The sequence below is a fragment of the Esox lucius genome, chromosome 13, assembly GCF_011004845.1.
Source record: "Esox lucius isolate fEsoLuc1 chromosome 13, fEsoLuc1.pri, whole genome shotgun sequence".
Taxonomy (NCBI): Eukaryota; Metazoa; Chordata; class Actinopteri; order Esociformes; family Esocidae; genus Esox; species Esox lucius.
Window position 1 is genome coordinate 12874401 of NC_047581.1, and position 12730 is coordinate 12887130.

Sequence of the window (12730 nt, forward strand, 5' to 3'; positions counted from 1 at the left end):
TTGTCTCAGCACCATTTGGGGTGGATGGGTAAGAAACCAGACAGGGCTGCCCTGTCTCATCACTCTCTAGCAACTCCTTGTGGTAGGACAGCCACCTGCAAGCTCAATTGTGTTTGTTAGCCAGAAAATGCACCCTCTTCAAGCACATATAGTAGGTGATGTGTAATAAGAAGCAGAAGGGCTTGGCAAGATGTCCAATGGAAAACCCATCTCAATCTTCTACTTTCCTGAATCCTCTGCAGAGTTGCTGCAATAAGGAAAGGGAATTATCCAGATTTTTTCTCTTCTTCTTAATACCTAAATGCTCTACTATTAACACCTAAATAGTGATTTCGGGATACTAATATATTAACACCAAAAAACTGAGATAGTCACCTTTCCGACACAGGGAGCAAACCAGCGATTCCTTGCTCTGCAACCACACAACCTCCATTCTTTAAAACTTTCTACGCTATGTGGAGTAGAGTTATTTATGGGTTCAAAATGTTGGGCCCGTTCCAAAATAAACCCACGTCCTTCGCACCCAAAACTCTGGATGCTTTGAAAAAACAAAAAGCCTAGTAGATAGCAAGAGGGAGGACATCATTTGATTGAGCACCTTTTCCCCCACTCAGACCATTTTTGGTGGCTACTGTACATCTAGATGTGCAGTAACTTATTAGCTGGGAAATCTTCTGGGGCTTAGATGGTAGATATGTACAGTGGATATAAAAAGTCTACACACCCCTGTGAAAATGCCTGGTTCTTGTGATGTAAAAGAATGAGACAAAAATAAATCATGTCAGAATTCTTTCCACTTTTAATGTGACCTATAATGTGAACAATTCAATTGAAAAACAAACTGAAATCTTTGAGGAGGGGGAAATGTACCTTATAATAACCTGGTTGCATAAGTGTGCACACCCTCTTATAACTGGTGATGTGGCTGTGTTCAGAATCAACCAATCACATTCAAACTCATGTTAAATTGAATTCATTACACACCTGCCATAATTCAAAGTGACTCTGATTAATCAAAAATAGTTGAAAGTTCAGCTGTTCTAGTAGGATTTTCCCAACATTTTCTTAGTTGCATCTCAGAGCAATCTCATTGTTGAAAGATATCAGTCAGGAGAAGGGTACAAAATAATTTCCAAAGCATTAGATATACCAAGGAACAAAGTGAAAACAGTTATCATCAAGTGGAGAAAATATGGCACAACAGAGACATTACCAAGAACTGGACGTCCCTCCAAAACTGATGAAAAAAACGAGAAGAAAACTGGTCAGGGAGGCTTCCAAGGCCTACAGCAACATTAAAGGAACTGCAGGAATTTCTGGCAATTACTGGCTGTGTACTACGTGACAACAATCTCCCATATTCTTCATATGAATGGGTTAAGGAGTAGGGTGGCAAGACGGAAGCCTTTTCTTACAAAGAAAAACATCCAAGCCCGGCTGAATTTGCAAAGCCACGTGGGAAAATGTGTTATGGCCTGATGAAACCAAGGTTAAACTTTTTGGCCATAATTCCAAAAGGTATGTTTGGGGCAAAAACAACACTGCTCATCGCCCAAAGAACACCATACCCACAGTGAAGCATGGTGGTGGCAGCATCATGCTTTGGGGCTGTTTTTCTTCAGCTGGAATTGGGGCCTTAGTCAGGGTGGAGGGAATTATGAACAGTTCCAAATACCAGGCAATTTTCACACAAAAACTTCAGGTGTCCATTAGAAAGATGAAGATGAAGAGGAAGTTCACCTTTCAGCATGACAACGACCCAAAGCACACATCCAAATCCACAAAAGCATGGCTTCACCAGAAGATTAATGATTTGGAATGGCCCAGCCAGAGCCCAGACCTGAATCCAATTGAACATCTGTGGGGTGATCTGAAGAGGGCTGTGCACAGGAGATGTCCTCGCAATCAGACAGATTTGGAGAGCTTTTGCAAAGAAGAGTGGGCAAATATTGACATTGCCATGCTAATAGACTCCTACCCAAAAAGACTGAGTGCTGTAATAAAATCAAAAGGAACTTCAACAAAGTATTAGTTTAAGGGTGTGCACACTTATTGTGAGGTTTTTTTGTGTTTTTTTCCCCTCATAGATTTCAGTTTGTTTTTCAATTGAATTGTTCATGTTATAGGTTACATTAAAGGTGGAAAAGGTTCTGACATGATTTATCTTTTTCTCATGCTTTTACATCACCTGTACAGAACCTGGCATTTTAACAGTGTTGTCTAGATTTTTTATATCCACTGTAGATTTCATTTAGTTAGCAAGCTTGCAAGAAATGGGAATCACTTTACTAGCTTGCTATATTGAATTTAATAAATATAACCCAAAGTTATTATAGATTTATCATACGGATCCTGTCTAATGATTTGTATAATAGCTTTGTCATATTGCAGTGGTGCAACGAACACTCATTTCAACTAAAAACTGTGTACAAGTTTTATCTTGCTTATAGACTGCGGAAAACATGTTTAAAAATGTGTTGATGAAAACCTTTTGGGAATGGGAGGGTGGTTTCAATCAAGAATGGAACAGAGGTGATTCCTATTCCACTTGTTGGAAAGACATGTTTGTTCTACAATATTTATACATAAATGTTCATTAAAACATAGGCTACTGAACGCATAATGGCATCTTGATTTTTATTTCTTGATGTTCATGTTGACAGACATAATAACAAATTCCAAAAGTAAATCCAACTCTTAGAATCAAGACTAGACTTTTATAACTTATGCCTACACAAATGATGTGACGAAACACCTGACTAACAGGACACACAGCAAAACAATTCTACCAATACTTATGGTACACTGAAATAGAGGAACTATGCAGAGCATGTTGTGTAATTTCTAAAAGTTAAAAAATTCACACAAACACCCCCAAATATAAGCTGAGAATCTAAACTTCACACTCATAGTAATTTTCACTGTCCCAATACATATGGAAGGCACGGTTTATATAATTACATAATGAATCCATAGTCTTCACTGAAATCCCTGAAGTCCCTGATAGTTCCCACCCTAACCCACATGCCTTTATTCCAGTTACAAGGTATTAATGGGTTACATAAACATTGGGAGATTTGCTAAGCTGAGGTAGCAAGTAAACTAACTTGCTACATTAGCTAAAACGTTTGCTAGTTTCCATACATATTTTATTTGTTTCATACTGGCCTTACATCCTCAGCTAAATGTAGATTTGGGTAGTTAATACGTCCTCAATTTTTGTTTTATATTTGAACAATTAATGTAAAACATTTTGGCCAGATCAAGTCAAACTCCTTTAAGCATGATGAGGGGTTCAATAGGCAATGTCACCTTTGATAACTTTTTCTAACATTGTGACAGTATACTGTAGCAACCTTTTGAGTAATGTCATGAGTGTTTGTGAGTTATGTGGATTTTCACTAGGCATCTTTAACTTTCACTGTAGTTAAAGTTACTGGATAGTGGGTCAGTAATGTGAGGATGAAAGATGTAAGTCAAAGTAGTGGGACAAATTTAATCCTTGGAAAGAACCGACATAACACCAAGTGGTTCAATGAAAATTGAACATTTTAACATATAACAGTGCAATGTTGTAATTGTGTAATGTGGTAATTTTTCGATGTCTAACACAATTAAATAAGTAAATTGTTACCAAATTTAAGAAATACTACAAATAACGGGTTAAACTGAAACAATTAATTATTCAAATATAGAAGTATATGATAGACATCTTCATAACCAAAACAGCTTTGACACCGCAAAAGGTTATAGACAAATATAGACTTTAATTCAATGAATTCGGAAAATAAGCATCCTGTTATCGTCAGTTAGTCATCAATTAGTGATGTTGATTAGGCAAATCTCACCAAATACTACCCTGCATCGTGATGAAAAAGCCTATTGTTATAATGATTTGTTTTAGGCTACCACGTTAGCTTAACGTGTTTTGCAGTAAACCGCTCAACTAGAAAGAATGGGAAAAGCAATGTAGTATTGACACCTCCTTGCCACACCCCTTTAAGTGACATTAGCGTACTCACTTTTAAGAACACTGATTAATATGACATGAATTCATTATAACGTAATTGATAAATCGCATTTCCAACACGTCATGAGAGAGATGTTTAAAAAACGATTTCTTATTTAAGCCTCGTCTTGTAGCCAAATCCGTCTTCTTGATATTTTGAAGTAAAAAAATAAAATACCATTTAAGTTAATGCTGATATGCATATGGGATGTTGACACTTTACATACCGTCAATGAATTTAATAAAATTAATAGCGCGCGTGCACCCTAACATTGCATTCGGTTATCATCTGTATGGCCTACTGTGGACCTACAAAACGTTTTGCCCCGATTCTTTTCTCTACAGGCCCCCGTGTGCCCTGCCCACACACAGTAGAAACCCTCCGACCCTCCGCTCATGGGAGGGACCTGCCTTTCAACATTTAACTACTGCCCAGTACGAGGCCAAGACGCGCTGAGTTAGAGGGCTTTTTAAAACTGGAATTGCTTGAGGCTATATCGTTGCAACATTAAAATGTATGATGGATCTCGGTGACTGTCTTGGTTTCATACTTTTTGGATACTTTCAAGAAGACCTTCACACTTCAACACACCTGCAGTAACTGGAATATAGCCTACAATTTCCCCTCATATACGTAACATGTGTTTCTCCAATTTACTTCTGAAGAACGTGTTTCACTTCTGAAAGTTGGTGTGTGAATGGAATAAACTTTCAAAAAGGGACACTGAGTAAAACGATCAAGCGGATGCGCATTCCCGAGTGAATTCTTTAACTCTTGGATTATTTTGAACCCTTTGGGAATATTACCTGATCTCTGGGAAGAAATACATTTGCGATTGGATGAAAAAACAAGAACATGTATGGAATAAATCAGCGCTGTATTTACATGTATGTTTACTTGTTTTCATTTTACATGTAAGAATATTTACATTATTTAAAAATATATACATATTACTGGTGATTATGGATAATATAATTGTGATTGATTCCACTTTCCAGATCTTTTCATTTCTTCGTGCTGTGGTGCCATGCTCAGGTAAAGCCTCTTTCCTTAGTTCCACGCAGATGGTTTGTTAATACAGTCAGTTTTTAATGTAGGCATTTGATGATATTGCTAGTTAATGTTACATTTTATTTTATTTTCAAGTGGTTGTTTGCCTCTGAATGCACCTAATAGACATGATGCAACACAATATTTAGTGCTAGCGGAGTCTGTAATTTTATGCTGGCCTAGTCCAGATGTTGTACTCTCTAGATTACGTTAGGCCTTTTCAAAGAGGCTCTAGGTCAGGTTGTCTAATTTTAGTAAATATTTCAGTTAGAGGTTAGAAGAAAGTCCTATTTGTGATTTTATTTCTCCCTTTGCATAAAAAGGGGGAGAATCACCCGTCTCCTAATTTTAACCAGTATGTGAGGGAGCAGGGCGCAGTGACGGACCAGCTAAGCCGACGACAAGTCAGGGTGTATCAACTATACAGCCGGACCAGCGGGAAGCACGTCCAGATTCAGGGCAAGAGGGTCACCGCTACTGCTGAGGACGGCAATAATTACGGTAAATTGTGCACAATGGTAGCTATACGGTATCTGTTTTCAACCAGTGGATGCAAGGGCATACTCTTTTTTTTGATAAGGAGTACATTTGCTATGTGCCTAGGTGAGGCCACTTTCCTACCTATTACTGGCCCAACCCTCTGTATGGGGCTGTATGCTAATTTTGCCTACCTACTGTAAAAGCAACACTTGTCTGGCTTAAGTCTTTTGTCCTGGTCGAATACACATTCCTGTTGTTAGCCCTAATTAACCTGGGGGTAAATCAATGACCCATACAACTACATTTGGAATTTGTGTATTCCACTAACATTGCTTTTGTCTTCAAACATGGTTAATAATAACACAATTAATCATAGCAATGGCTGGTTAATGTGTCTCAAACCTGAAAACCATTGTTTCTGATTTCCAGTCAAGCCCAGTACATATGAGACACGTCCATTTATTTTAGGTCCTAAATAGTCGAATATAATAGAGCTTTATACATTTTTTATAGTCCTGTGTTATCATTCCACTTATTAAAATAATTAAAATATATGGGTGAATATTTACAACTCAAACAGAAATGTTGTGATATTATAAATTATTACAACATTATAAACATAAATATTTAGTTGATACCCGTTTACATTTCTATTATTGTTTAACATAACATACCCAGGGTTATATTAAAGTTCAGAAGTGCATCTCATCTTTGCAACCTTTACAGTTATGATCCTAATATGTAATCATTTCCAATGTGAATGTGCAAAAAATTACAGGGAGGAAATTATCAAATTAAATGATTAGGTCAAGATGACACCATTGATATTTGTTTGTGTATGTTGTAGCACGTCTCTTTGTAGAAACTGACACCTTTGGCAGTCGAGTTCGGATCAAAGGAGCAGAGAGTGGACGCTACCTCTGTATGAACCGGAAGGGGAAACTAGTTGGAAAGGTATGAAAACACCTCTAAAATGTCATTCAGCTTGCTGTGTTAGTAGTTAGCAATTTGGATATAGTTGTTTTATACATGCATTTGGTGGTTTATTTCAATGGTTCTTTAAACAAATAATGTAAATAGTTTGGTTAGCTAAATATAGCTGGTGGCTCCTGATTGGCTATGTAGTAGAGGTGGTGCCAAATGGTGACTTAATTTTTATATCAACAAACATGTGTATTGCTCCCCTTCAAGCAGTTAGTTATTGCTGAAATAAATACAATTTATAACTAGTTATCTTTCACTTGAAAGATGCAGGACAATAATACATAGAATTGGCAGTGGCAAGCATGGGTTTAGCTCACAGCATAACGGCAAAGACATAAACAATGAAAAATCGATTGAAAAAGAGGATGTCATCTCAATAGTGGTTGACAATGACAACAGTGATACGTACAGTAGGCCTACCAGTCAAAAGCTACCAAGTAACAGAAGGGTATTTCAAACAAAAAAGTAAATAATAAAAATAATTTAATGCTGTAGATTCTTCAAAGTAGCCAACCTTTGCCTTGATGACAGCTTTGCACATTTTTCATTCCTCCAACCAGCTTCATGAGGTAGTCACCTGGAATGCATTTCAATTTCATTGTTAAAAGTACATTTGTGGAATTTCTTTCCATCTTAATCCATTCAGTTGGGTTGCGACAAGTAGGGTTTGTATACAGAAGACCATCATTATGTCTGTACTGTAGTAGTCCATATTATAGCAAGAACAGCTCAAATAAGCCAAGAGATACAAAAGTCCATTATTATTTTAAGACACGAAGGTCTGTCAACCTGGAAAATCTCAAGAACTTTGAAAGTTTCTTCAAGTCACAAGAACCAACTGCGCTATGATGAAACTCATTAGGACCGCCACAGGAAAGGAAGTTACCTCTGCTGCAGAGTATAAGTTCACTAGAGTTACCAGACTCAGAAATTGGTAATCAACTGCACCTTAGATTGCAGCCCAAATAAATGCTTCATAGAGTTCAAGTAACAGACAAATCTCAATATCACCTGTTCAAAGTAGACTACTTGAATCAGGCCTTCATGGTCAAATTGCTGCAAAGAAACCACTTCTGAAGGACACCAATAAGAAGAAAAGACTTGCTTGGGCCAAGAAAAATGAGAAATGGACATTAGACAGGTGGAAATCTGAGTCCAAAATGGTGATTTTTGCCTCAAACCGCCATGTCTTGTGAGACACAGAGTGTGTGAACAGATGTTCTGTGTGGTTCCCAACATGCAGCAAGGAAGAGGTGTGGTGGTGTGGGGGTGCTTTCCTGGTGACACTATCAGTGATTTATTTATACTTCAAGGCACACTCAACCAGCATGGTTACCACAGTATTCTGTAGCGATACGCCATCCCATCATTGATTTTTCAACAGGAAAATGACCCATGACACACCTTCAGGCTGTGTAAGGGCTATTTCACTAAGAGGGAGAGCGATGGAATGCTGCATCATATGAACCACCATAAACACTCAACCTCAATCCAACTGAGATGGTTTGGGATAAATTGGACCGCAAAGGGAAGGATAAGCAGCCAAGAAGTGCTCAGCATCTGGGAAACTCCTTCAAGACAGTTGAAAAAGAATTCCAGGTCACTACCCCATGAAGCTGATTGAGAAAATCCAAAGCTTTCATCAAGGCAGAGGGGTGGCTACTTTAAAGAATCTAAAATATAAATGTATTTTGATTTGTTTAACACACTTGGCTACAATATGATTCCATATGTGTTATTTCATAGTTATGATGTCATCACTATTATTTAACAATGTGGAAAATAGTAAAAAACTAAGAAATGCCCTTGAATGAGTAGGTGTGTCCAAACTTTTGACTGGTACTGTATTTATAATAGTTTCAAGCTAGTGGCCAATGCTAAACATGAGCCAGCTTGTTAGTTTAGCAAACCATGACTACACTTAACAAAACCCCAGAGAGCAAAAAGGGTCCAGCTTGCAGATGGTCTGTCAACGATGGACTGACAACGGCAGATTGCTAACATCGCGCTGCCAATGGACCAAAAGGACATTGCTAGATGGGATGACTATTGCTAAACTACTTCCACATACCACCGAATTTGGCTATTTACTGTAGCTGAAACGTGGTCAAAAGAGAAACAAAGGAGTGCAGTTCTTCCATTATGAGAACTGTACTGCAAGATAGGTTACCAATTTATGCATATTGCTTTCCTCTGTAAATTGATGCTGCAGCTTTTTTGATGAAGATGTACTATTTATCAGGTCCAGTCACTCTATCTAGCTATCTAGGCAATATCTGATATAGAGAGCAACCTTTGTGTATACATAGACTCGGTACAATGCTCCAAAGTTGCCCATGAACACTGATGTAAAGTCATATGAAAAATTCCTTAGTGTCAGTAAAAATAAGTGCTTTTTTGCCCAACGTCCAGATCTTCTTTGAGACAGAGTAGTAGGTAACTGAACAGCGTTTTTAACAATATTTTTTACAAAAAGTAAAATGTAAACACATTTACCACACTTTCATCAGAATTTGTCAAATATTCAATAATGTAAGAAAAAAATAATCACAAGTGGGCGTGCACCCTTGACATCTTAATGGGTGGGCCAGCACAGCTAAATAGTGAAACAAAATGGATGCATTTACTGACAAGTGATGGTAGACAAATTTCACTTCTATTGTGTTACAAGGACATTTGTTTGTAACGTCATTTGTTAGCCTGGATTGGGTCAGTGACAGGGAGAAACCCGACTTGTATTTCAAAGTATAGCATGTACAGTTACAAGGCAAGGGAGAAAATCTCCTCACACCCTTCGTCATAAGTAAACCTTCCACTTCCTGAATGGAAATGGAAAATATGTATTCAGTGCAATCTGCTTGCCATGAGAAGTTATGGCTTTATCTCTCATCATCTTTTGGAGGTGTTAAAAGACTAGATTCTGTTTTCATCTGCTGGATAAATAAATACAGATAAAGGGTGTAACATTCTAGCAGTTCCTGCCTTTTGGAAACCATTTAGGAGTAGTCTGCTAATACTTTGGATATGCAGTTCATGTGTTCATAGTTTATTCATGTGTTCAAGTGTTTGTTCTGACACGGTATCAGGTATCTTCATTGTAGTTGTCACAAAACTATCAGAATGTAGATACAATGGGTTTTAGCTTGTTGTATACTGTTAGCCTGACTCATACATTTTATTAGGAGCTTGAAACTTAATAGAAAGCAGTTTAGTTCACAGGAAAATACTATGTAGCCTAATCAGATATTTTTGTTTATGCCTTTTATTAATGGTCTTTCCTCTCTCTCATCCTCTCAACAGCCTAATGGGAGAAGCAGGGATTGTATCTTCACAGAGATTGTTCTAGAGAACAATTACACTGCCTTCCAGAATGCCAAGTATGAGGGCTGGTATGTGGCTTTCACCAGGAAAGGGAGACCTATCAAAGCTTCCAAGACAAGGGAGAACCAGAGAGAGGTCCATTTCATCAAGAGGCTACACAAGGGCCCACTACCTTTCCCCAACATGGACAGAATCAAACACTTTGAGTTCATCAGTTTTCCACCCACTCGTCGAGCGAAACGGAACAGGAAATCACAGACTGCTGCCTAGCGCCAAACAAATTGGACTATTATTGAGGAAAAATATGGAATTTTATTTTTGTACATTTTTTATATGAGAGGATACTTAAAATGTTAAAAAAATAATATTATTGTAAAATTATCCCATGTAAATAATGCAAGAGAGTAAATTGAGATTGATGTATATATTTAATTTTTCTGTGTGTATGTGTTTTCTTTTGCTTTGAACTGGTCCTGTGACAGATTGAGTATATTAACATTAAAGGAAAACACTAACATTAGTGAGCACAAAACGTAAACATGACAAATGCAACATTAAGATGTTCTAGGGTGTGGACAATTTCCAATGAGCTTTTTAGTTCAGGACTAGGCTTCATGTGTGTGCAAAGAAGTTAAAGAAAGCTAAACCAACAACGGGCCCCTAAATTTGCCACTAAGTTACAGAAAGCTAAACCAACAACAACACGAGGTGCAATGTAAACACAGGTCAAGAAATGTATTACATGTATGGCACTGTCAAGTCAGGTCAAAAATGTCACTGTCACCAACTCCTTTATCAAGGAATAAGCAAGTAATATCATGAGATTATCGCTTATAATGTACTTGGCAAGGAAAATAAGACCGAGGTATTAAAGTGAATAGCAAGAAATATGGTCAGCTTTATTTTTAGAGCTAATTTCATCCTGATGACAGGTTCTCTTTCAGGAAACCTATTTGTCTCTGTAGGCCTAATTAAAGGCATGATCTGAAGGACCCCACATCTCTTTATTAGAATCATCATCATAGCCCTTATAAAAGAAGCCATATCCAGTAGTGATGTTTATGTACGGATTAAACCCCTACCAGTTTATCATGTCCTGCTAATTACATTACAGGGAAATGCTTATTTCTTTCTGATTCTTTCATAATTGTTCTCCAATAAAACAGCATGTCATTGACCAATGCAAATGTACAACCAGTTTTCCAAAAAAGTTGGGACGCTGCTTAAAATGCAAATAAAAACAGAATGCAATGATGTGCAAATAATGTATCCCTGCATCTAATTGAAAATAATACAACGACAACATATCAAATGTTGAAACTGAGAAATGTGGAACTTGGAAAAATACATGCCCATTTCGATTTGGATGCCAGCAACATGTGTAAAAAAGTTGGGACAAGGGCACCTCTTTACCATTGTTTTGCACCACCTCTTCTTTTAACAATACTCTGTAAGTGTTGGGGAACTGAGGAGACCAATTGCTGTCGTTTTGAAAGTGAAATGTTTTCCCATTCTGTTTTCAATGGGTGACAGGTCTGGACTGCAGGCAGGCCAGTTTATCACCCGGAATCATTTACTACAGAGCCATGCTGTTGTAAAATGTGCAGAATGTGGTTTGACATTGTCTTGCTGAAATAAGCAAGGCCTTCCCTAAAAAAGACGTTGTCTGGATGGCAGCATATGTTGTTCCAAAACCTGTATATTGTATATTGTTCAGCATCAATGATGCCTATACAGTTGTGCAAGTCACCCATGCCATGTACACTAATGCACCCCCATACCATCACAGATGCTGGCTTTTGAACTCTGTGCTGATAACGGTGGTGACAGTGCCTTTCCTCATTAGTCCGGAGGACGCAGTGTTCATGATTCCCAAATATAATTTTACATTTTGATTTATCAGACAAGAGGACTGTTTTGCACTATGCCTCAGTCCATCTTCAATGAGCTTGGGCCCAGAGAAGGTGATTTAGTGATCACAGACAATGGTTTTCAGAAGTGTTTCTGAGCCAGGGGCAAAGATTTAAACAACAGAATCGTGTCTGTTTTTAATGCAGTGCCCGAAGATCACAGCCATCCAATATTTCCCCGGATTCTCTAAATCTTTTAATGATATTATGTTCCTGTAGATGATAAGATCCCCAAAGTCTTTGCAACATTATTCTTAAATTGTTGTACTATTTGCCTGCGCAGTCTTTCACAGAGTGGTGAACCCTCCACATCCACACTTCTGACAGACCCATCCTCTCTGGAATGATCTTTTAATAACCAATCATGTTACTGACCTATTGCCAATTGAACTGATTAGTTATGTGATATTCCATCAGGTTTAGTTTTTTAGCATTACACAACTTTTCATGTCTTTTTCTATTGAATATAAGGTTTAAATGATTTGCACATTGCATTCCATTTTTATTTACATTTTACACAACGTCCCAACTTTTTTGGAAACAGGGTTGTAGCTTAATTAAGTCATAATTAGTTTTTTTCTACCTAGTGGTCTACATGCCAAAGTACTTGTTTTAAATACTGGGAAGATTAAAGTGGAGTAATAGTTCACTCTAGTGGTTATCATTGTAAACTACAAAACTAAGGGCCCAATTGGGCTGATCTAGAGAAGCCTTTCTCATACACTGTTATTTTATGTTGCTACTAAGACATAATCTTGTGTAAAGACAGAGCGCGACTGTCAGTACAGTATTTGTAAAGGGAGTAAGGGCTAAAGGGCCAAGAGACCAAGGTTATGGTCTGGACACACATTTTCCACTGAGAGAGCATTATCAGAACAGTAGTTTATCTGAAACCGAGTCCAAAAAGAAACACTTTTGTTCACAAAACACCCATTGAACTATTCATATAAATGCTGTTGAGACCTATGTATTTTT

At 37.6% G+C, this 12730-nt stretch overlaps 1 protein-coding gene across 1 annotated transcript; it reads left to right on the top strand.

Moving 5' to 3' along the window:
• Positions 1–4126: 4126 nt before the first annotated feature.
• On the top strand, positions 4127–11078 carry fgf17 (fibroblast growth factor 17). The gene is made up of 5 exons (XM_034296546.1): positions 4127–4897; positions 5009–5045; positions 5384–5561; positions 6388–6494; positions 9825–11078. Exons 1-5 carry the CDS (start codon positions 4866–4868, stop codon positions 10113–10115), a joined length of 645 nt encoding a protein of 214 aa, XP_034152437.1. The 5' UTR covers positions 4127–4865; the 3' UTR covers positions 10116–11078.
• The last annotated feature ends 1652 nt before the right edge of the window (positions 11079–12730 follow it).